The 24,747-nt window shown below is 40.3% G+C and overlaps 2 protein-coding genes and 1 long non-coding RNA gene across 3 annotated transcripts; 1 reads left to right on the top strand and 2 right to left on the bottom strand.

Annotated features, from left to right (window-relative positions):
* The first annotated feature begins 292 nt into the window (after positions 1-292).
* On the top strand, positions 293-18,015 carry slc10a1 (solute carrier family 10 member 1). Its single transcript, XM_047387966.1, has 8 exons — positions 293-1,456; positions 6,292-6,532; positions 6,641-6,727; positions 10,655-10,767; positions 12,216-12,420; positions 12,847-13,025; positions 13,723-13,940; positions 17,125-18,015. Exons 2-8 carry the CDS (start codon positions 6,326-6,328, stop codon positions 17,166-17,168), a joined length of 1,053 nt encoding a protein of 350 aa, XP_047243922.1. The 5' UTR covers positions 293-1,456; positions 6,292-6,325; the 3' UTR covers positions 17,169-18,015.
* LOC124881958 lies at positions 8,814-10,733 on the bottom strand. The gene is made up of 2 exons (XR_007041783.1): positions 8,962-10,733; positions 8,814-8,887 (listed from the first exon to the last, which is right to left on the bottom strand). It is a non-coding gene; the product is annotated as an uncharacterized LOC124881958 (long non-coding RNA).
* srsf5b (serine and arginine rich splicing factor 5b) lies at positions 17,293-23,050 on the bottom strand. The gene is made up of 8 exons (XM_047387967.1): positions 22,915-23,050; positions 22,571-22,718; positions 21,681-21,751; positions 20,708-20,821; positions 20,522-20,594; positions 19,156-19,229; positions 18,937-19,044; positions 17,293-18,581 (listed from the first exon to the last, which is right to left on the bottom strand). The coding sequence occupies exons 2-8, from the start codon at positions 22,694-22,696 to the stop codon at positions 18,239-18,241; spliced, it is 909 nt and encodes a 302-aa protein (XP_047243923.1). The 5' UTR covers positions 22,697-22,718; positions 22,915-23,050; the 3' UTR covers positions 17,293-18,238.
* Positions 23,051-24,747: the final 1,697 nt, after the last annotated feature.

Below are 24,747 nucleotides of genomic sequence, written 5' to 3'. Positions count from 1 at the left end.
TTTCTGTACCACTTTGAAAGAAAATTGTTGTTAAATTCCTTCTTCAGATATATGTTGATGTGTTTGTGTACTCATAAATTCTCACTTCATTTATCACTAAATCCAACAAGTACATGATCTGTCCTCCCACTGTCACGTGGAATAAAGGAATCCAATTCAATTTAATTCAGTTTATTTATATAAAGTTCACAACACATCATCTCAGCATACACTAAGAGACAAACGGGTCCAATCAATAAGAGATTTTACGGAATCTAATTTGGCCCAAATTCAGTTGACATCAACCCAGTTAAAATACAAGTAAACTCATGGATTTAGCAGAAGCGAATTTAAAAGGGAATGTAAGAGGATTAACTTTATTAACTTGTAATGAACAACTGTGAATACATCTTTAGTCAGGAGTGTTGGCAGGTTGCTGCACTGGAGCACCTGGGTGTGTGTATTATCACAATGCCAATGATGAAAGACATCAACAGGGACCTCAGTGAAGCAACTGTTGTTGCTTATCAGTCTGGTAAAGGTTAGAAGGACATTTCTGAAATTGATGAAGTACATTATTCTGCAGCAAGAATGATTATTCACTAGTGGAAAAACGTCGAGGAAAGCTGCCAATCCTCCCAGGATATGGATGTCCCAGCAAATTCCACCCAAAGTTTTGCAAAAACACAGGAGCTACATGTCAAGCTGGTTGACAAGGGTTGTTTACCTATAAAGACATGTCTGCACAATCTCCTTATACCAGCTGTTTTGGGGTAACAGGAACTCTGTATTCTTGATGTTCAAATGTTAACAGCTAAGACTTGGATCAAGCCAAGTTGTGCAAGCAATGAAACAATGATGTGACAAAAATTAAGGCATAAAACTTGAATCATAAAACATAAAATAAATCAGAAAACAAATACAGCAAGTTCTCACAGCTAACAGTGGTTCTACAAACTGTTAGCTCATGAGCTGTAATTACCATGTTCACGTGATTTTCTGTGTTTTTGTACAGTTACGGTTAGATTGAAGTAATTTCAAAACACCCATGAAGTCCAGATGATTTTCATTGTGTCCTGATACATAAAATCCTAGAACAGATGTTGCGGTTTAATGTCCTATCTGTTCCAGTGATTGTGACGATCTATCTAGTTTATGCTTAAACTGATAGCTTCTCTCTTTTATAGAAGCACAGAAGAGAGCACTATAGGGCACTTCATCACAGCTGGTCCTTTAGTGCATGATTTGTGACTGATAACACTGAAGAAATGTGTTAATGATTTGGTTTTGTCCTGGAGTGGAGTAAAGTAGGAGGAGAGAAGACAAGAGGAAGCCTCTTGCCCAACAGGTAACCAAAGTATAAAAGAAGCCACAAACACGTCTGCCAGCTGAGAAGTGATTGTTTCTGGGGAAATCAGTCTTCCTACAACCTGACCTCCTCAAATAGTTGAGCAATTTTCACCTTCAGCACAGAGCAGTAAGTCTTTAATAGTTCCATGTTTTGACAACGCTCTTGCTTTGGTAGTTTTGTTGCACGTTTGTTCGATTTCACAAGTGTGAAACAGAAATGCAAAATCCTGTGATAGTAATTTGTTTGCACACAGCATGCATGTACGCCTGTAGGGAGGATGTGGTTGTCAGTTCTGGAGATGGAGGAAGAAACAGAAAGAAATGTGAGATTTAAATAGAAACATCATGTGATGCAATTTCTTTGTAGATGATGCTTAAATTATCAGATTTAAGAAAGTTTTGGTTTTTAGTATGTATGATTTTTTTTTACTGAATATCAGTATGTTTTTTAAGTTAATTATTCATGTTAAAATGGCTAAAGAAAACTATTTGAATTCTATACCTTTGGTTGGCCCTGCATTGGACCAGCGACCTGTCCAGGCTGTACCCTGCCTCCTACTCATAGACTGCTGGAGAGAAGCACCAGCTTCCCCACGACCCACTATGGAAGAAGCGGTAGAAAATGACTGACTGACCTTTGGCCAGATTCATCTTACTCCAACTTGAACCAGCTTGAACATGAATTCTGTGTAATTTCCGTCTTTATAAGCATACTGGAAGCTATTAGATTCTTTAAATGGCTTCACTTAAATTAGTATCAGGAAGGTCCAGCCTACAACAGCACAAGGAAAAAATAAACACTACATACCTTAACGGATTGCTTGATTGTCATCCAAAAAATGTCAGCTTCAGAATGTGTCGCAACACAGCTCATGTACTATAAGTTCAAAGACTCTGGGATGATAAAACATGTACTCTGAACTAATGTACAGGACGCTTTCTAATCAAAGCTCTGCTGCAGCTTGACAGCTCTGCATGTAGGCAACAGTAACAGTGAAAGAGAAAACAGCAAAGACTTAAAAATATGTCAGGTTCTGCCATTTTGGATTCTGGTTTGTGTTTTTGTTCTGTGGGGTTTGTTAGTTTCTTTTTCTTATTTATTCCCGAATCCTTGTTTGTGCTTTATTTCAGCAATCATTAGTTGTTTGGGTTTGTTTACCTTTTCAGTTAGGGTTTCCTTTATGTCTTCAAGTTACTTTGTTAGTTCTTATTTTCCAGATTCTTTTATCTTATGCTGTTACAGTTTTCTTAGATCTGTTTTCCTGAGTTTTGTTATTCGGTTCCTTTCCTCCATTGTTTAGTTTTGTAATCAGTTCCAGCTGTTCCTCAGCCTCCCTGCATACCCGGTCCACACCTGTCTCTAATTCCTGCTCATTCCTTTGTTCTACATTCACTTCCCTCAGATTAAAAGCTCAGTGTTTCTCATTACTGGTTGCTGGTTCCTCCTGTTCACTACCCTCTTGTGTCTTTGTTGGCATTATAGTTCATTTTGGAAACTTCATGTAAGTTTTGGATTGCTCTTGTAAATTTTGGAATTGCCTCTTGTAAAGCTTTTGAAAAACCTTTGGATTAAAAAAAGAAACTTTCCCTCATCATGTTGCTGCCCAGTGCTTGTCTGCATTTTGGTCCACTACAGCCACAGACCGTGACAAAAAATAGCATCATATGAAGAGTTTCTTCTGAATGTGGATGCACTTCTTCATGTTCAGGATTATCTGCACTCTGATAATTATGCTTGCACTGTTGCATGAGGAATAGAGGAATCTGTAGCTTTCTGGAAAATTTGTAATGTGGATTGATGACGAAATGACAAAATAATGCATCTTAAAAAGCTTTTTAAATCATAGCTGTTGAGTTTAACTTGATTTATTTCTGAATACAGAATCTTTTTACCAGTTCTGGTCAGAGGTTTGACAAACAACCATAAGTGGCACATATGTATGTCACATTACGTTTGGGCTTTTAATGATTTAATTTGACTGTTCCTGTTGTGGTGCAAACGGATTTTACAAAATACAGCTTCAAAATGTATTTTAACAAAAATTATGCACACTAGATTGAATTTATTGGAGATTTATATAAAAATATATATACAGGCTCAAATATATAAACATACACTCCCACTAATATTTGTTTAAATCTTCCTTAGCAGTTTGCATCCTAAACATGTAGCCATTAACAAGGTTCTTGCATAGTTTTTGCCTAAACATTAGACCATTCTTCTTAGTAAATCTGATGAAGTTCATTAAAAAATGTTTTTCTGGCACAGATCATTTTATAAGGTTGAGGCCAGAATTTTGGAAAGGTCATTCCAGAAGCTTAATGTTAGCCTGCTTTATCTATTCCAAAAGCAGTTTTGATGTGTGTTTGGGATTAATGTCCTGTTTAAGACCCACATGTGTCAAAGTGTCTACCATCTAGCTGCTGATTTAAGGTGAAGAATTTGCTCCATCTGTTTCACTGCCAGACCCTCGGTATGATGGCATCACTACTATGCATGTTGGGACCATGTTCTTAGGTGTCAAAGAATAACTATGGACTCATCCAATAATTTTCCTTGCTACTGTGGCCAAATAGCTCAATCTTTGTCTTGACTGACGGTAAAAGATTTCCACAGAAATCATTTGGCCAACAATTACTGTGTAAAATAAAGCAAAACATGAGTACCAAATAGTTTTATTTAAAAATAATTGCAGTTGCATGTCAAATTATTAGGCAGCATGGGATAAATTTTCACTGTTACGCTGATGATACTCAGCTTTACTTATCCATAAATCATGATGAGCCCAACCAGTTAGACTACAAGCATGTTTTGAAGATATAAAAACTTGGATGACGTTAAATTTTCTGCTTCTAAATTCAGACAAGACAGAAGTTGTCGTCTTTGGACCGGAGTCTTTAAAAAAGAAACTGCTTAGTCAATCACTTAACCTGGATGGCATTAAATTGACCTCTGATAATAAAGTAAAAATCCTTGGTGTTATTTTTGACCAGGCCATGTCATTTAAATCCCATATTAAACAGGTTTCTAGGATTTCCTTCTTTCACCTCCGGAACATTGCCAAAATTAGAAATATCCTGTCCAGGACTGATGCTGAAAAACTAGTCCATGCATTTGTTACTTCAAGGCTGGACTATTGTAATTCTTTACTATCAGGATGTCCAACAAATGCAGTTAAAAGCCTTCAGCTGATTCAAAATGCTGCAGCAAGAGTTCTGATGAAAATTAAAAAGAGAGATCACATTTCTCCTATTTTAGCTTCCCTTCATTGGCTCCCTGTTAAATCCAGAATAGAATTTAAAATTCTCCTCCTCACATATAAAGCCCTTAATGATCTAGCTCCATCATACATCAGAGATCTGATTGTTCCATATGTTCCTAACAGGGCACTTTGTTCTCAGACTGCAGGTTTACTGGTGGTTCCTAGAGTCTCTAGAAGTAGAATGGGAGGCAGATCCTTTAGTTATCAGGCTCCTCTCCTGTGGAACCAGCTCCCAGTTTTAGTCCGTGAGGCAGACACCCTGTCTACTTTTAAGGCTAGGATTAAAACTTTCCTTTTTGATAAAGCTTATAGTTAGAGTGGCTTAGTTTATCCTGAGCTATCTTCCTTATTTTTTACCTCCGTCTTCCTCCCTCCCTGTTGGTTGGAGTAAGGGGGAGTCAGGTTTAGCCTAAACCGGCTCAGTTATGGTTGAGGTGCAAACACACCCTCCATTTCTGCTACCTGTATGACCCCTTCTCTTTTCCAATGGTTATAATCAGTCTGACAGAGAGAGGTATCCCAATCCTTGTGGTTTTTAGTATAACAATGACCATCAGTGGGACCCTTTGTGGGGTTCCTTGAGACAACATTGTTGTAAATAAGCACCGCTTAACTAAATAATCTGAACTGAAACTATCTGTGTAGTTATGCTGCTATAGGCTTAGGCTGCTGGAGGACATAATGACCACTTTCACCCTCTTCGCTACATTCTCACACTATTCTTCAATTTTGCATTGTTTGCTGTTATTTCAGCTTTTAACCTTGTTCTCTCTATTCTCTTCCTAGAAGCTACACCTGACCTGGCTCTGTGTCTGCCTGTGACACCTTTCTGGAGAGGGGAATTGTCCGAGCTTCTGCCGGCAACAACTTAATGCTTACCCTCTACCGATGATCCACATAGCCCTGTCTTTTAGTGTTTAACACTTTATCTCTCCTAGACATGGCGATTGACTGAGCTTTTACTGTAATTAACTCTATGTGCTCTCTTTCAGACTCTAACCTTGAAAACTGGCTCAGAGTTTATCTGTTCTTTCTTTCTAGGTGAAACGACTAAAGGAGCTACATCCACTAACATTTACTTTTCCTTCCCATAGAAAGGACTCCTGGATCAGTGCTTCTGTGTTCGTTTTGTGTCTCTGCTCTGTTCTCTCAAACCCCTAGTCGGTCGTGGCAGATGGCCGCTCACACTGAGCCTGGTTCTGCTGGAGGTTTCTTCCTATTAAAAGGGAGTTTTTCCTCTCCACTGTCGCTACATGCATGCTCAGTATGAGGGATTGCTGCAAAGTCAACGCCAGTGACTGTCCACTGTCTCTACATGCTCATCCAGGAGGAGGGAATGCTGCAAGTCACTGACTGGATGCAATCTGCTGGGTTTCCTTAGACAGAAAAACATTTTATCCAATTTGAATAAATAACTAACTCCGACTGCACTGTTCAATGGTTAGGACTAATTGGAATGTATGTACCTGACTGTTGTGAAGTGCCTTGAGACAACATGTGTTGTGAATTGGCGCTATATAAATAAAACTGAATTGAATTATTACCAGTTCACCCTGGTAAAAGAACAGTTCAAATGAATCAAATGAATCATTAAAACTTCAAACTTAATTTCTATGCAAGTTATAGTTGCATTTAAACCGTTGATTTGACCAGTACCACCGCTTTGTTTCATCAGCCCGATCTTTGTTTGTGTTTCTAGGATTCAGGCCTGGGTCTGTAGCGCCCATCTCAACATGGACAGCACAGAGAATCTGTTTCCTGACTCAGGTTTTCAGCAAAATGATGGCTTCACATCCAATCTGACAGCTGTCAACACCAGCTTGCTTTACACATCTCTACTGTCACCAATGATGGATAAAACCATCAACATTCTAATGATCGTCATGCTGTTCATCACCATGGTTTCACTGGGATGCACCATGGAGGTGACCAAGATCAAGGTAAAGCAGCTCATCCACATAAATCCATCTGTTCTACAGCAATATCTACCTGTGCGTTAAGACATGCATTTATGATCACGTTCATATTTCTACACTGCTGCTTTCCAGGATCACATACTGAAACCTAAAGGTGTGGCCATTGCAGTTCTTTCCCAGTATGGCATCATGCCTCTCACAGCCTTTTGCCTGATTAAGGTTTGTACTGCAGCTTCAGTCCAAACAAATAATAAAATCTGCTCATTTACTAAGTTGCAAGTGCTACAGACATTATGCAAGCCTGCATCAGCTGATAATCTATCATAACCCATCACAAGTAGGGCTGCAACTAATGATTATTTTGCTAATCGATTAATCTATGGACTATTTTTTTGATTCATCGATTAATAGGAGATTTGATTATTTTTTTACAGAATTTGAACAAGGGGAAGCTAAAACTACGCCACTTGAGGAGTTCTGGATAGAGAAAATGTATAGACAAAGAAGGTTTTTCATCTGAAATGCAAAATGTATATATTTGTTGTACAATTTTTGCCTAATTACAACTCTGAGTGGGTTGTTCTTTCAGCAAATGGCATGTTTCAGAGTCTGTATACTTCAATTCAATTTAATTCAATTCAGTTTTATTTATATAGCACCAATTCACAACACATGTTGTCTCAAAGCACTTCACAACAGTCAGGTTCATACATTCCAATTAATCCTAACAATTGAACAGTTCAGTCAGATTCAGTTATTTATTCAAATTGGATAAAACGTTTTTCTATCTAAGGAAACCCACCAGATTGCTTCCAGTCAGTGACTTGCAGCATTCCCTCCTCCCGGATGAGCATGTAGCGACAGTGGACAGTCACTGGCGTTGACTTTGCAGCAATCCCTCAAACTGAGCATGCATGTAGCGACAGTGGAGAGGAAAAACTCCCTTTTAACAGGAAGAAACCTCCACCACAACCAGGCTCAGTGTGACCGGCCATCTGCCACGACCGACTGGGGGTTAGAGAGAACAGAGCAGAGACACAAAAAGAAGACAGAAGCACTGATCCAGGAGTACTTTCTATGGGAAGGAAACGTAAATGTTAATGGATGTAGCTCCTTTAGTCGTTTCACCTACAAAGAAAGAACAAATAAACTCTGAGCCAGTTTTCAAGGTTAGAGTCTGAAAGAGAGCACATAGTGTTAGTTACAGTTAAGCTCAGTCAATTGCCTTGTCTAGGAGAGAGAAAGTGTTAAACACTAAAAGACAGGGCCATGTGGATCATCGGTAGAGGGTGAGCATTAAGTTGTTGCCAGCAGAAGCTCGGACGATTCCCCTCTCCAGAAAGGTGTCACAGATAGACACAGAGCCAGGCCAGGTGTAGCTTCTAGGAAGAGAATAGAGAGAACAAGGTTAAAAGCTGAAATAACAGCAAACAATGCAAAATTGGAGAGTAGTGTGAGAATGTAGCGAAGAGGGTGAAAGTGGTCATTATGTCCTCCAGCAGCCTAAGCCTATAGCAGCATAACTACACAGATAGTTTCAGTTCAGATTATTTAGTTAAACGGCGCTTATTTACAACAATGTCGTCTCAAGGAACCCCACAAAGGGTCCCACTGATGGTCATTGTTATACTAAAAACCACAAGGATTGGGATACCTCTCTCTGTCAGACTAATTATAACCATTGGAAAAGAGAAGGGGTCATACAGGTAGCAGAAATGGAGGGTGTGTTTGCACCTCAATCATAACTGAGCCGGTTTAGGCTAAACCTGACTCCCCCTTACTCTAACCAACAGGGAGGCAGGAAGGCTCCCTCCCTGATAAACTAAGCCACTCTAACTATAAGCTTTATCAAAAAGGAAAGTTTTAGCCTAGCCTTAAAAGTAGACAGGGTGTCTGCCTCACGGACTAAAACTGGGAGCTGGTTCCACAGGAGAGGAGCCTGATAACTAAAAGATCTGCCTCCCATTCTACTTCTAGAGACTCTAGGAACCACCAGTAAACCTGCAGTCTGAGAACAAAGTGCTCTGTTAGGAACATATGGAACAATCAGATCTCTGATGTATGATGGAGCTAGATCATTAAGGGCTTTATATGTGAGAAGGAGAATTTTAAATTCTATTCTGGATTTAAGAGGGAGCCAACGAAGCGAAGCTAAAATAGGAGAAATATGATCTCTCTTTTTAATTTTCATCAGAACTCTTGCTGCAGCATTTTGGATCAGCTGAAGGCTTTTAACTACTCCAGTTATTGTCATTGTTTTAGGAATTCTTTTGACCCACATGCAAAACTCACTCAGGAGACCAGACAAGTTTCAAAGGTTTATTTAAACACACAAGGAGAGTTCTACTGGAACGAGGGTTGGAAGGTTCTTCGGGTCCACTGAAGAAAGAGGCAAGAGTTAGTTCAGATCTGGGGTGGAAGTGCATCCATATAGCTCCAGAAGTTTTGCTTACTTGATCACTGGAGCAGAGAAATTCAGGAGGGTCATACCACTGGGCTTGGGAGTCAGGCAATCCAAATAGCTTGTCCAAAGTTCGGTCCAGAGTTCTCACAGAGGCAGATGTTAGGAAGGTTAGGAACCGTGCCACAGTCAGAGAATAATAATCCAAATTCACAAACAGCAGTAGAAGGTGTAGAATGTCTGAGTCCAGCTCCATAGGTAACAGCCCACACCTCACAGGTTTCTAACAAGGAGCAGGGAAAGATAAACAGGATTAGCAAAAGCCAAAAACAGACTGGTAAAGTTTCTCTGGCTTGGTGTTTTCCACTAGGGCAACAACACTCAGGCACTGAAGGACTGGTGGCAGGTGAAGTTTTCTCTGACTGTACGGCTAAAGCACAAGGTACCATAGAGCTGTCCCTCCCCCACCTGTTGCTTCACTCTGTCGGTCAGCTGGCTGAAAGAGGGCTAACAAGACAAATTTAGCTATTTGGAAATGCTATCTGTCACAGAAAACACAGGCAGTAATGTTGCGGATACTAAAGTATCGCCAGCCATCACTTCTATTAAAGTAACACTGCTTTAAAATTACAAATAGGAAACTACACACAGTATGTATGTTCATCAGGGAACTGCAGGCGCAACCCAGGCAGATAGTCAGACTAATAAACAGCTATTTATTAACCAGTCATACTTGTGTATCAATATAAAGAGCAAACCTACAGCTAAATTTAGTAAGTCCTTATGCTTAAGTTTATGAATGTTTTGCTTCAGTCTTTATCAACATAATAATAAAGAGGGAAACTGCTTTTTTGTTTCTTTTAAAGCAACTTCATGGCCATGGTTAATATACAGATGTATGCAGAAAGAGGGCTTCCTATAAGTTCTGCACTCTTGTGAAGTATGACATATCCTGGTCAGACATAACTTTGATCTTCCTTTGGCTACCTTCAGTAAAAAAAAAAAAAAAACTTTTTCACAGTTTGCACAGGTGAAGATTTCTTGTGGGGTTCTGGGGGACAATCAGACACGAGATGTGCCGTCAATAGCCTTAAATCAAATCAAATTTAATAGACTATTTATGGTATATAGATAATAGAATGGAGTAAAATAAGACAGCATTTCTCTTGGATTTATAGAGAGTTTCGCAGCAGTCTGGTGGTTCTGCTCTTAATGCTGACCGTTGGCCTGGTGGCAACATTCAGTGAAGATCTTGGAGATGAAAACAATGCTCAGTCTTAAAAGACAGCTACTAAGCTTTTAGTTTCTTTCTGTGCAGGTTTTCAGACATAGGTTTCCCCTGACAAATTTGTAAACTCTTTTAGATGTGTACTTTGAGTTAGAACATTTCTACATTTTTTGGTATTTTACACAGAGTAACATTATTGTTAAAATATTTTGAGGAATCATGTGAATAAGATGAAGTCATAATTTTAAAATCCGGCAGGTTTTCCTGCCTGTCATTCAACTGTAATGATTTATGTTGTACTGACATGCTTTAATAATCATTAGCCATCATCTTCTTTATTATTTATGAGTCTTTCACAGACAGACTGGTGGACTGATAGCTATTTCCTTGATTGTTGATATACTGAGTTGAACGACCTTCAAGACATCACCTGCCTGGTCATAAAGCCCCTTATTTTTCTTATTAACACGACTCATCCATATACTTTCTTCAGATTTCCTGTGTTATTGTGTTGCAGGGGTTCCAGCTGCCTGAAACCACAGCTGTGGTGATTCTGATCTGCGGCTGCTGTCCTGGAGGAGCCCTCTCCAACATCCTGGCACTCGCTTTGAAAGGAGACATGAACCTCAGGTACACAGATCTGTCAACACTTTTTGGGCAACTCTAAACATGCAGGAGAAAATGTAAAGTGTGGTTACATGAATGTTGGAACTGAGCTTTTCTTCCTTTTTGGAGATATGTTTGGCAAAATGTTCATGGAGTCACGGTGCTTTGAAAAACAAGCCTTCCTTCTTTTGAACTCATAAGAAACCATATTTATGTCTGCTAACAACCATGATAATCATGAACCATGATTATGCATCATAACAAGTAGGAAATTAGGTTTCTGTGTGAACTGACCTTTTACATTTAGAGTCAACAACCTCACCAGATGTTCAAAACGCTACATCTGATAATCACTGTACATCCTGTGAAATACATTATTAGAGTTGAATGACCTACAGGGCATCCCCAGCCTGATCAGAAAGCCAGGATTTTATCGTAATCTGATGGCAACAAACCCCGTCTTTCTCCCCGAATGCATGTCCTTTTCTATGAAAGGCGTGAACTTTATGGTGGCATATTGCTCAGGACATTCCAGCTCTATCTGATGTCTGGTGATTTTATCTGACCTGGAAATGTCCCAGATTAATTACGGCCAAAGTATTGAGGCAAGAAAAGTCAACATCTTATTAATGACCGACTAAAGAAATGTCAGCAGTATTTGTAATATTTTAGATCATTCGAGATTTGAGGTACATGTTTTTACGTCTTTTAAGACTTAATGATTAGACATTGAATTTCATTGTGCAGTACTACCTGAGCCACTAAGATTTAACTGTGGTCTCCAGCCATAGCACAAAAACAAGAACATTTCCTCAAATTTCCTCATTCACCTCACATTACAAAAATACTTCAGATATTATTGTACTTAATAGAAATCTAGAATTGAAATTATATTTGAACTGACTGATGTATTTAGTCAAATGGTGGTCAGGCCTGACCCACATCTGCTCAGAAAGACCAAGTCTTTTGGAAGATGCAACTTTAATTTCCACTGGAGACGATAGTTCTAGCCTCCGTCCACATAATGTTTATTTGCTAAAAAAGAAGTCATTTATTTTTTAATCCTATCCTAAAGTAACAGGTCTTTTACACACGGCATGGTGGTCACAGGTCTTTGCACTAATGTCATTTCATCTTTATTGCTGATCTACTTTTTCCAATTTTTTAATCTTAAAAATGGTAAGAAACAAAACATACTTCCTGCTCATTTTGTTTTCTGCAATTCAATCTACCATATTGTCGTAATTGTGAACAGAAGTGGGAATAGAAAATAATTACTGCATCTGTTATGCAATGTTATGGGGGCCCATACACATTCTAATAATGACCTGGCAGTTCACTTGATTAATCTGAGAAAACAAAACCTGGAATATGTAAACCCCACTTGCGGCACCTAGAGGATTTAGTGTTCATGACATGTAACGACAAAACATAGAAAAGCCATTCAATTTGAAATTGTGTTGTTTCCTCAGCATTGTGATGACCTCCTGCTCCACGCTGCTGGCTCTGGGCATGATGCCTCTGCTGCTATATCTGTACTGCCAGGGCTTCTCCAACCTGCAGAAAGCAGTGCCGTATGTGGACATTATGGTGTCCCTGGTTGCGATTCTGGTGCCTTGCAGTACCGGCATCCTCATTAACTACTTTCGGCCACATTATTCAAAGATAATCTCAAAGGTCGGTGGAATGAATTCATTTTTCTACAAAAAGATGGAAGTCTGACTCTAACGCCACTAAGACGTTAGTCTATGAATATCCAGTCATTATTTTTCTCAGATTCTTGTTAAAAGGTCAGTTTCCTGGGATTTTTTTTTTGAAAAATAGAATATGAAAAATAGTACTGCGCAAAACCTTTTAAACCTTATCTAATTTTTCAAACTTTTCTTTCAAGGAGCCACAGGTTTAGTCATCTTTTCAAGTAAAATTCGTTGAAAATGGGTGCAAAAAGTGACCAAAGAAAAAGCTTGAAAGACCTCCACAGATCCTAAAGAAGAATTTCTCAAGTCCGCTTTAAAGGATTAAATTTAGTCCCACTTCTTGGAAGCAGGAGAAATGGTTATAAGACATCATCGGAAACTGCATACCACTGCATGTTGTTTTCAGGTGGGCCTCGGTGTTCTGATGATTTCCATTGTTGTGATTGGCATCATTTCCAGCGTTGAAATTGGAGGCTCCCTCTTCAATGTGCTCTCGCCTCCTCTCATGACCATCGCCGCCCTCATGCCCCTCGTTGGCTACGCCTTTGGTTACATCATCTCCTCGATCTTCAGGCTCAACCAGCCGTATGTTATCAAAGATTTTACAGTGCGTTAATAAAGATTACAAGCATTTAAGTAATCCGCATTTTGTCACGTTGCAGGCACAAACTTTAGCACACACTTATGAAGTGGGAAGGAAATGATACTGGGATCACATTTTTTTTTTTCAACAAAAATTGGGACTGTCTTATGTAGTTGTATTTAGCGTCCAGATGTTTCTTAAAGAACATCACTGCATCATGCAGAGCAAGGAACATAGCAGACGGGTCAAGAATGAAGCAGGATTAAAGCACATTTAGATTATGAAACTACAACAGTTCAACCCATTTTACAGTGTGGAAAGAGTGTGGGCATACACCTAAATTGCATGCTGGGCACGGTGAGCATAAAATCCAAGAGGCCTATGGTAACTCTGGAGGAACTGCCGAGATCCTCATGCTGGCTGAACACAAATACACACCAACTTTTTCTGATTTTTATTTGTAAAAGCAGGATATCGTTTTCCCTTCCCCTCACAACCATGCACTTCCTAGTGTTGGTCTATCACACAAAACACCAAATATAACACCTTTAAGTTTGTGGTTTTAATGTAACAAAATGTGGAAAGGTTCAAAGAATATCAAAGCTTCATATGACTGATACTGTGTCGGCTAAGCATCAAACCATGAGCTTTTCTCTACATACATTCATGACTTATGTATAAATCTACCCCAACCCTCAGAGAGCGGAGGACCGTTGCTATGGAAACTGGCTGTCAGAACATCCAACTGTGCGCCACCATATTGAAGGTAGCCTTCCCCCCAGCTGTGATCGGACCTATGTACCTGTTCCCCCTGGTCTACGGGTCCTTCCAGTTGACTGAGGCAGCAGTGCTCATCGTTCTGTTCAGGTGTTACCAACGGTTCTCCAGAAAATGGAAAAGTGACACAAACTCCAGATGTCAGTAGGCCTGCTTTGCACATACAAAAAATGTTTTATGGTATATTTTTTTCTTTATCACAGAGGATAAAGCTTCTGAAGAAGGGAATAACACCCTGATTTGATCATTTCTGTGTTCAGTGACAGTGAAATCTGATCTGGCAAAACCACATATTTCTACCTTAGGCTTTAATTAAAACTAAAACAAATCAATTAAAGCTCCCGATGTGCCTTTACTGCTACACAAATTTGACCTAAGCTAAAATGTTGAGTTCAAAATCTGTTGCGGAGCAATTATTCAACAAAAGATGTCATGCAAGGTTCCGCGTGGAGCTTTGATTAGGACAGGGGTTCAGTTGGGGTCAGTATTTAAAGAAAATGCAATGAAATAAACATTTTGACAGAAATAGCACAGTTTGTCACATTTATATTCAAGATTGCTAAAAGGTTGAACAAAGATAAATGTACAGTGCCTTGCGAAAGTATTCGGCCACCTTGAACCTTTCAACCTCTTCCCATATTTCAGGCTTCAAATATAAAGATATAAAATTCCAATTTTTTGTGAAGAATCAACAAGTGGGACACAATCGTAAAGTGGAATGAAATTTATTGGATGAGTCAAACCTTTTTAACAAATAAAAAACTGAAAAGTGGGGCGTGCAATATTATTCGGCCCCTTTACTTTCAGTGCAGCAAACTCACTCCAGAAGTTCAGTGAGGATCTCTGAATGATCCAATGTTGTCCCAAATGACTGATGATGATAAATATAATCCACCTGTGTGTAATCAAGTCTTCGTATAAATGCACCTGCTCTGTGATAGTCTCAGGGTTCTGTTCAAAGCGCAGAGAGCATCATGAAGACCAAGGAACACACCAGGCAGGTCCGAGATACTGTTGTGGAGAAGTTTAAAGCCGGATTTGGATACAAAAAGATTTCCCAAGCTTTAAACATCCCAAGGAGCACTGTGCAAGCAATCATATTAAAATGGAAGGAGTATCAGACCACTGCAAATCTACCAAGACCCGGCCGTCCCTCTAAACTCTCATCTCAAACAAGGAGAAGACTGATCAGAGATGCAGCCAAGAGGCCCATGATCACTCTGGATGAACTGCAGAGATCTACAGCTGAGGTGGGAGAGTCTGTCCATTGGACAACAATCAGTCATACACTGCACAAATCTGGCCTTTATGGAAGAGTGTCAAGAAGAAAGCCATTTCTCAAAGATATCCATAAAAAGTCTCATTTATAGTTTGCCACAAGCCACCTGGGAGACACACCAAACATGTGGAAGAAGGTGCTCTGGTCCGATGAAACCAAAATCAAACTGTTTGGCCACAATGCAAAACGATATGTTTGGTGTCAAAGCAACACAGCTCATCACCCTGAACACACCATCCCCACTGTCAAACATGGTGGTGGCAGCATCATGGTTTGGGCCTACTTTTCGTCAGCAGGGATAGGGAAGATGGTCAAAATTGATGGGAAGATGGATGGGGCCAAATACAGAACCATTCTGGAAGAAAACCTGTTGGAGTCTGCAAGAGACCTGAGACTGGGATGGAGATTTATCTTCCAACAAGACAATGATCCAAAACATAAAGCCAAATCTACAATAGAATGGTTCACAAAGAAACGTATCCAGGTGTTGGAATGGCCAAGTCAAAGTCCAGACCTGAATCCATTCGAGAATCTGTGGAAAGAGCTGAAGACTGCTGTTCATGAACGCTCTCCATCCAACCTCACTGAGCTCCAGCTGTTTTGCAAGAAGAATGGGCAATAATTTCAGTCTCTCGATGTGCAAAACTGATAGAGACAAACCCCAAGTGACTTATAGCTGTAATTGAAGCAAAGGGTGGCGCTACAAAGTATTAACGCAAGGGGGCCGAATAATATTGCACGCCCCACTTTTTAGTTTTTGATTTGTTAAACAAGTTTGACACATCCAATAAATTTCATTCCACTTCACGATTGTGTCCAGCCTGTTGTTGATTCTTCACAAAAAATTAGAATTTTATATCTTTATGTTTGAAGCCTGAAATGTGGCAAGAGGTTGAAAAGTTCAAGGGGGCCGAATACTTTTGCATGGCACTGTATGCCCAGACTAAATAATGTATAAGATGATCTATACATATTTCTGCTGTGATCGCTTTGTCAAATTTAAAAGTGCAGAATCCTCATACAAACCTTATCGCAAGTTTTCAGATGATGATTTCACCTATTAAGGAAAAGCAATCATTCAAACCAATCTGGCCTTATGTGAAAAAGCAACTACTCCTAAACGTAATAGTTGGTTTTGCCAAAGGAAGAAAATGTTCTTCCTTGCAGAATGGTTTTATTTCAACCACCAGGAGGATTTTCAATTGTGAATGATCTATTTAAGGTCATGCCACAGCATCTCTATCGGATTTAATTCCAGGCTTTAACTAGGCCGTTCCAAAACCTTCATTTTGCCATTTCCCCCCCAGATTTTCAGAGGTTTACTTGGTGGTGTGTTTAGGATAATTGCCCTTGCTGGATAACCTACACATATTTGAACCAAACCCTCTCCCTCAGAATTTTATGATAAGAGACCAGAATTCCTGGTTCTATCAATTATAGGAACTCATCCAGGCCCTTTAGAAGCAAAAACCATCACTCAACCACCATGTTTGATAGACGTCATCGTTTTATTTTCCTGAAATGCTGTTTATTGCCAGATGTAAAAGGACACAGAATATTTTCGCTCAAGTCTCAGGGATCATCAAGATGTTCTGGCAAATGATAGATGGGCCATTGTCTTATTTTTGCTCAGCAGTGGTTTTGGCCTTTGTGTTGAGGTCAGTTCATGAAACAATCTGACCTCAAGTGAGGTCTGCTGAGCTTTAGATGTTGTTCTGGGGTCTTACCGACCAAAGAGCCTTTTACCAGCCACAACATGCGCACATTCATGCACTGAAACAGATCAGTAGACAACTTGAAGTGCCTTGCCAAGGGACACATTGACATGTGGCAGGAGGAAGCTGGAATCAAACCCACAACTTTCAGATTGCAAGACGACTACCCCGAACGCAAATTGATCCAACTTTAATAGTTAGTATTTTCACACAAAACTCTTTGCGGATGATTCCTCCGTTTGATAACTGACATTTAGATGAAATGCTTTAAAACCCTTCCAAAGGAACAGGTGGGATCTGGTCTTTCTAATTTACTTATCTGATCAACAGACGAACCAACCAACATCGAAGGAGGAAAAGCGGACGATATCTGAAGACTGTATTATCATCGCATCATACTTGCCTCCCCCCATCACTTTGTTCATTTCACCTGACAAACTTGAAAAGACTGGAAAACAGTTATGTAAATGTCATAGTAGTGCACTAATAGAGGCAAAATTCAGGGTTTATTAAAATTGATTTATTCATCAAGTCTATTTTTAATACACCATACAAACGTCTATCTTCACTGAAAATAAAAATCCCTCATGTACAAAACAAAACGTCTCCCTCAGATCATTGTATGCTCAGATCACCCACAATAACAGCTATCAAACTACCCTAACGGTAACATGTGTATATATTTGAACACTTAACAGAAAGCTGCAGTATGTACATAAATCCCTAATTTAAGAAATATTACTCCAGTAAGCAACATTATTGCTTAAGAGTGCAACTGAAGGGTCGGCTGCATCCTCAAGAGTTTTGCCTCTGTACAAAGTCATTATCAACAGTGGTTGCATTAAAACGGTAGCATAAATGAAGTCAATTCGCAAGTTTTAAATCAGTGGAATAATGTGCACATTTTGCAGCCAGGTGAAGAAGCTGCCAGTGCCAGATATATCTGCGTTTTATTTGAACTTTAAGCACAACTAGGAGAACGAATTGCCATCAAACAGCAGCACATTCAGGTATCTTAAGTACGTTTGGATATGTGCAGCTGGATGGTAAAGGAGGAAAACTCTGAAGAACAATCGAGCAGGGCATGAACACTGATGCGCCAGAAAGACAGGATCCCATAATTCATCGAGAATCACCCTGAATAAAAGAGCCTGTTTAAAAGCGCTGCAACAGTGAGGTTTATGGTGACTTTTGCATTTTAGAAGCTCAACTGCATTGCTGTATTATAACACATGGATAGGTTTATAGAAGTGAGGCGTAACTCTGAGCACCGAAACATTCTGGAAATAAACTGCCAATTAAATCGGAAAAAACAAAAACAAACAGCTAATAATTTCAACAAGATTTGCGCAAAGAAAATTCACGTCCCGCTTTCAAAAGGAGGCAACGGGAGCTCTAGTAAACCAGCCCCTCCTAGTTACTTCTACCGCTGACTTTTACGAACTCAGCGTTGACTGTCAGTAGAAGGAGAGCGGGAGCGAGGAGATCTAGAGCGAGAACGGGAATGTGAACGGGATCTTGACCGAGAACGGGATCTGGAGGCCCTCTGAGCTGGCGGAGGTGACGACGGAGTTACTGATTTGCTGGTCTTGGATGAGCGCTTGTTGGGTTCCTTTGATTTGGGGCTCGGCGAAGAGGTGCCACGTGCAGGCGTGCCGCTGCGAGAGCGGGAACGGTGGTGGGCCTTGGCAGGGCTTCGGGAACGTCTGGGAGAGCGGGACTGGGAGCGGCCACGGGAACGAGAGCGTGAACGGGATGAGCTCTCGGAGCGTGAACGGCTTCTTGATCTATTTAAAAATAAAAATAGGATCATTAGCAAGGAAAAACAATTAGACAACTGAAAATGAAATATTAGAGCCAAATCATATCAAGTCACAACAGTTATTGTAACTGAAATGTATGCAATATCCAAACACAGAGGGATGCCATATTTCTTGTACGTCTTGCAATCAAGTGATTGAAATTTGATGCCCTAAAGATCCACTTAAAGCTAGTGTTTTTAGAGAAAAATCAAGTTCCAATACATCCTTGCCCAAATCTTGACTTTGCAATGCTTAACTTTAGATAAGTGGGGAAATCAAATTACCATCTCCCCCCATTGATGCAAGTTGTTTTTGGTCAAGCTTCATGCAGGGAACTCACCTCTTTTTGGCAGCTTCAATGAGTTTGATTTTCCTTCCATTGATTTCCTTTCCAGAAAGTTTGTCAAGGGCATTTTTCAAATCGCTGTGAGAGGCAAACTCAACCACCCTGAAAAGGAAATAGAAAAAGCTCTCTTTATAATGGAAGCTAATCTTGTACAAGATACAAACTCTAGCAGTGACATTTCTCATCTAGGAGACACAAATATGGTCGTCTTACCCTTCGTTGAGCTTTGGGCGATGTGCGTCTGCGAATGTCACCTCTCCAGCTTGTCTCATGAAATCTTTCAGGTCCTACACATGCAAACTCAGGTCAGTTTTTGGAGGGGTTCGGTGAGCAATAACCACAGGCTGAGACATAAACTGGACTGGATTTACCCAAAGGGAGAGATGGTTAGAGTCTCAGAACTACACAGGCTACTGCAATTAAAGATGAGGATGAGTCCAAGAAACTAAATGGCTGTTAACCGACCTGGTGCTTTTAACACAATGGGTTTTTAGGTGAAACAAATTAAAAAACAACCTCAATAAAAAAAAAAAAAAATTGATAAGAAATTCACAGGCTTTGGCATAAATCCTTTTCTGCCAGGGATCAGTGCAGCACAAGGTCAGTTTATTTCAACAGCAATGAGGTCTGTGAACTCATCCCTCCTTTAAAACTACAGAGATTATCACCATCTTCATCAACTGGGCAGCATCTGGCACCAAGAGCCCCATTTTCCCGACAAAGAGGGCACATGTGTTGGCGCCGGGACCGCCCCATCTCGGCACCCCACCTCAGCAAAGAGAGTGAACAGGGTGGAAGAGAGGAAACTACTACCTGAGAGCGATACCCTTTGGGGTGGGCCGCAGGCTCTCCGAGCCCACCATTACCAGGATAACAGCAGATTATATCCACGGGCACCTGGGAGGAATTCACACTCTCTCTCACGATGTGAAGGGACACCACAGGGGGGAAGGAAGGGGGGATATCGATCGATCGAAGCCCCTCAAATTAACGAACCATCGATCAATACGCCACCACCATCGACTCTCGCTCTCTCCTCTGCTTTCTCTCTGCCAACTCTGTTTCCTCTCTCTCGCCCTCAACCACACAGCAGGCGTTGCGAGCGAGCGAAGGGCCGCCAGCGCCTCTAGTGTGGAGCGAGCGCTCACATGACCAGCAGGCATCAACTAGGAGTAGGACACACTGGCTGACAGCACAGGCTCAACCCAGACAGAAGGACCCAGAAGGGGTTAGCTCCACCATAAGCGAGCTCTTCCACATGACACAACAGTCAAGCTGGCAAATAAAGGGGTGGAGAATTGGTTAAAATTTGAAAACAACAAATTTGGTGTTTTGTTTTCTTTGTGTTTTGTTAAACTGCATAAAAGATTAATAATAGTTCTTTCCATTCTGAATAAAAACGGGTTTAAAAACCACAAATTTACTGAAACCAACTGACCCAGCTATGTCTGATATTACAATTGAATTTTTAAGTTGGTTTTTAGCAGCCAATTTTAAAATAGTATGTATATTGTTGGAGGCAGACAAATGCAGGTGGTGACATTTGTAAAAGCAGTTACATTTAAAAGGCAATACCAACCTGCCAGCTGACACGGGAGGACAAATTCTCCACAATCAGACGGTTCTCAGTTCTCATCGGAGGAGGGTTTCGGCTGGGAGGGAACCGAAAAACAAAGAAACTCCAGTCAAATGCTGGGAGGCAAAATGAGCATTGACACTTTCAACAGCAACTCTGAGGTGCCGGCTAATAAAATCCTCTCTTTACCTCCGACTGTTCTGGGAACCTCTGCCGTAGCGGTCAGAGAAACGTCCGCCTCCACCGCCACCTCCCCGCCCACGGCCACCCCGCAGACGCACACGAGCATGCTCAATGGTGACCCTGTAAATCAAGGGAAGGTTTTGGTTTCAGAGAAACTTCCTAGGGAATACTCACACAAGCAACAGGGAAACTCAAATGACAGCCACACCATAAGCAAATTAAGAACTGAAACTTGGGTTGCAAATAAGTGCTTTGTCAAAATATTCAACCCCAACGCCTTGAACATTAATCTTACAACCACAAACAGAACATTTTAATCAGGATTTAATGTACAGACTGTAGTACATGGCTTATGAAAAAGTGGACAATGGCTTTTCTGTCTACAAATTCCCCCCACCTGAGTTTTGGCTCTACAGCTCGTCTCAAGACACCATCAGCCATCGGTGCAAGTTGGGGAAACAGTAGGATTTACCCTTTGTTTTGATGCCAACCACTGTTAGCATTAAAGCTAGAAGTTAATTAGTTTTAGCTGTTATAACTAGTAGTGTATACCTGCAACCTCTTTTACATTTTAAGCGTGTGACTGCAAAAATCACGACAGCATGACAAACTCAGAAAATACAACTTCAGAATATGAAGAATCTAGACACCATAAAATCAGTTGGTTGCATGGGATTTTATTTAAGGATATTAGAGTACAGGGTGCACACAAGGCACACCACAATTTCCAGATAATTGTAGAAACCATATTTAAAATTCCCTTCGACTTCCTCATCCATGCATTACTTATTGTTTTTTTTTTTTACAAATCCCAAAGAAGAAAAAAATACATCAAATTTGTGGTTACACCCAAACATGGGGAACACTTTTCTAAGGCACTTTGTGTACAAAATCAAACAGCGTATATGATCTGAGAGCACCAAGTGTGAATAAAGAGGATGCAATAAAAATGTATCAACCTACAGCAGGAAAATCTTACCTTTCATTGCACAGCTCTTTGCCATCCAACTCATATACAGCATCTTCAGCATCCCTGGGATCGTCAAACTCCTAGAGAAAATCAAACATACAGAATCATTCATAAACTAGTTGCGCAATCTTAACTTTAGTATCTTTTGCTCCAGCAAAAGTGATATGCTACTAGACGCATGTTTGTGTTCCCCATTGCTGGCAAAATTGAAGGAGTATGTAAATGTTGCTTCAGACTGGGCTTACTGCTGCCTTCCAGTAGTAATAGGGAAATAGAAATAGCCCAGGTTCAGCTGGGACCAACTTGAAGAGTGGAAGCAACTCCGACTATCCCTGGTTAGGAATTCAAGATGGCTGCTACTCGCATCGACAATAGTAACACTGTCTTTGTTTCAGCATTTCTTTATTACTTATGTGACTTTCAGTCAGTCGTACACGTACCATTTTTTCAGAGTTTATAAAGACCGGGTGTTTTTTTTTTTGGGTTAAGCGCACAGAATACCGCGTAGAACAGCGTTATTGTCATCATTATTGTCGACACATGCGAGCAATACAGAATACGAGCGTCCATGTTATTTCCGACTTTCAGACAAGCGGGAAACTTCCCCTCGGAGATTTCTCCGACTTCCTGGTATCGAGCTTCGATGTAAACGGAATGCAGCGGGCTAACAGAGATGCATGTTGAGTGTTTTTTGGAGGATCATTTCTAAATAGAAAGTCAATATGCGGTGCAAAAAAACAAACAAAAAAAACCCCCAATTAATTTCGCCATCAAACATTATGTTTAAGTGGTAGAGTTGATGAACTTTCAATAATAAATGATCCCCAGTGTGATCAGATTCTCTCCAGCTCACAGGACGGAAATTTTACCGTGGCCTACTTTCCACTGTGGTGACTCACCACGAAGCCGAAGCCTCTCTTTAGATCGATGTCCCGAATGCGACCGTATCCTTTAAAAAACCTCTCCACATCCTTCTCTCTGGCCGATGGGCTCAGGCGACCGATGAAGATACGACATCCACTCATGTTGATAGTCTCGATGAACCAACTGCAAACAGAACAAATCACTAGTTGTTTTTATTCGTTAACAAATGCCCCACTTATGCTAGTCAATGGCGGGGGCCTTCAGTGTGTTACAAGCTAATGCATCAGGATATCACGGCTAAAACGATATACAACGTTATTCCCACTTATGCAGAATTGTTTTTAAAGTAAATATGGCAATTTTAATTTTAGATACCTACCGCTAGAGAATCGCAGATCTATTCTATCTTGTTTTCTCCTGTGTAGTCACAAAACCGTCGACTGTAATGCGGGATAAAACAAAATGGTGGCTGTGCTGTTTCAGGGCGGAGTCTTTTTAAAGAAAAAAAATCCACGTGACCCAAGGCGACTGCAGAACACGAACAAAACCGAACATATTCCGAAGCTTTCCGAATCTGACGTCATTAACGCGAAGGTAGCGTTCTTTGGTGTCGTTATATTTTTGACCACCGGGTGTCAGTACGACACTACACTGTTTAATCAGACAATGGTTGCTGGCGTTGTCGTGACAAAGTGAACAACAAAAGACACGATAAACTGTAGTCAATACTAAAATAAATATTTTTAAAGCTTTATAATTAGGTTAGAAAAGATGAGTTATATAAAACTCTTTTACCAGGACATTATGGTCTGCTTCCACAATAAATTCGTAAATGAGTTATGAATTTATCAAATGAACACGTTTTGAAGTATCCTTAGCTGCCTAAAGATACTTGGATTTATCAAGCACTTTAAGTGACATTGTTTATTTTTACTGATATGAAAGATAAACATAAACCAACAAATCTTTCTAAAGTTCAAAGAAAAATGATACATTGTTTTCCCAAATGTTTCTCTACAACCTGAAAAGTGTAGTGTACATTTGTATTTTTGCCCATTCCCCTTTGCCAGTGTAGTGTTTATGTGGCCAATAGTTTTTGAGTCTTGCCACAGGTTCTCAAATGGGTTTAGAACTGGGCTTTGACTGAGCAGTTCGAACACATTCAATTCAGCTCAATTGAAAAATACTTCATTTATCCCAAAGGGAACTTTAATGTTTGAACTCATAGTATCCAGGTTTCTTTATAGACTTGCAGATGGCGATGGCTGTGGGCAGGACGGATCTCCTGTAGTGGTCTGTCTTGTGGGGTATCTTGAAAGCCTCTGACTGAAAACACTCTGCGGATGTATGACAGTGTCATGAAATGGATGCTTAGAGTTGTTGGTAGAAGATGAGATACCAGGTGTCCGGCTTGGATCAGTGTGCATCAGAGTGTGGAAAACTGAGCTTCGCTGATTCCTTTATGCACCTTTCTTTGCTACTCCAAGGCAGAACTTCAATTGGTGGAATTTCATTGAAGAAAATTGTTAGCCTAGTTTTTCATTTTGGCCCACTGTGTTTTTGAATTTGACACCTCTGGTATAAACCAATCCATTGTAGCTATGGGTACTGGGCTCAAGTTTGCCTCTAGCATTGCCTTGTATTTAGCCTAATCTTTTTTCCCCAGTTTTACTATCCCCGCTCAGGCATCCCCACAGCATGATTCTGCCACCACTATGTTGCACTGTCATAACTGAGACTTTAGAGTCACAAGAAGTGTTATTTTCCCCGCCATAAAGTTTTGCATGTAGGCCAAAACATTCAATTTTTTTCACTAATCTGACCAGACCTTTCAGATATTTGCATTGTCCCCTCTACAGCTGATGACCAACTTCGAATCATATGGCTTTCTTTGAGCAATGACCTTCTTTTTGTCAGATTTCTAGAGTGCGGGACGAATAGTCCTGTTGATAGATTCTACCACTTGAGCTGATAATCTCTGCAGCTCCTCCAGAATTACCATGGGGGTCTGTCAGTTCTTGGTGGATGGCATTTTCTTCATAAGTTTGCACTTGTGCCATACTTTTTCCACTTTTCAGATATGCGAGTCATTTTATTTTTATAGATCATGTAGCGTGTTCCTTTTGTTTGAGTTAAACTTTCACATACAATTGCAATAAATTTCATTAAAACTTGTGGTTGTGGCATGACAAATGTGAAAAAGGTAAAGGGG

Source organism: Girardinichthys multiradiatus, chromosome 15 (genome assembly GCF_021462225.1).
Source record: "Girardinichthys multiradiatus isolate DD_20200921_A chromosome 15, DD_fGirMul_XY1, whole genome shotgun sequence".
Lineage (NCBI taxonomy): Eukaryota > Metazoa > Chordata > Actinopteri > Cyprinodontiformes > Goodeidae > Girardinichthys > Girardinichthys multiradiatus.
Note: the sequence above shows the minus strand (reverse complement) of the source record. Positions and strands in the feature narration are given on the sequence as shown.

What these genes read in the sequence shown, in the direction of transcription:
- slc10a1 (XM_047387966.1), top strand. Translation starts at nt 6,326, where the DNA reads ATGGACAGCACAGAGAATCTGTTTCCTGACTCAGGTTTTCAGCAAAAT. An exon ending in TGGAGGTGACCAAGATCAAG is followed by an intron (nt 6,533 to 6,640) that starts GTAAAGCAGCTC and finishes GCTGCTTTCCAG; the next exon opens with GATCACATACTGAAACCTAA. An exon ending in AAAGGAGACATGAACCTCAG is followed by an intron (nt 10,768 to 12,215) that starts GTACACAGATCT and finishes TTGTTTCCTCAG; the next exon opens with CATTGTGATGACCTCCTGCT.
- srsf5b (XM_047387967.1), bottom strand. Translation starts at nt 22,696, where the DNA reads ATGAGTGGATGTCGTATCTTCATCGGTCGCCTGAGCCCATCGGCCAGA. An exon ending in GGTTCCCAGAACAGTCGGAG is followed by an intron (nt 20,595 to 20,707) that starts GTAAAGAGAGGA and finishes GTTCCCTCCCAG; the next exon opens with CCGAAACCCTCCTCCGATGA. An exon ending in CGCCCAAAGCTCAACGAAGG is followed by an intron (nt 19,045 to 19,155) that starts GTAAGACGACCA and finishes TTTCCTTTTCAG; the next exon opens with GGTGGTTGAGTTTGCCTCTC.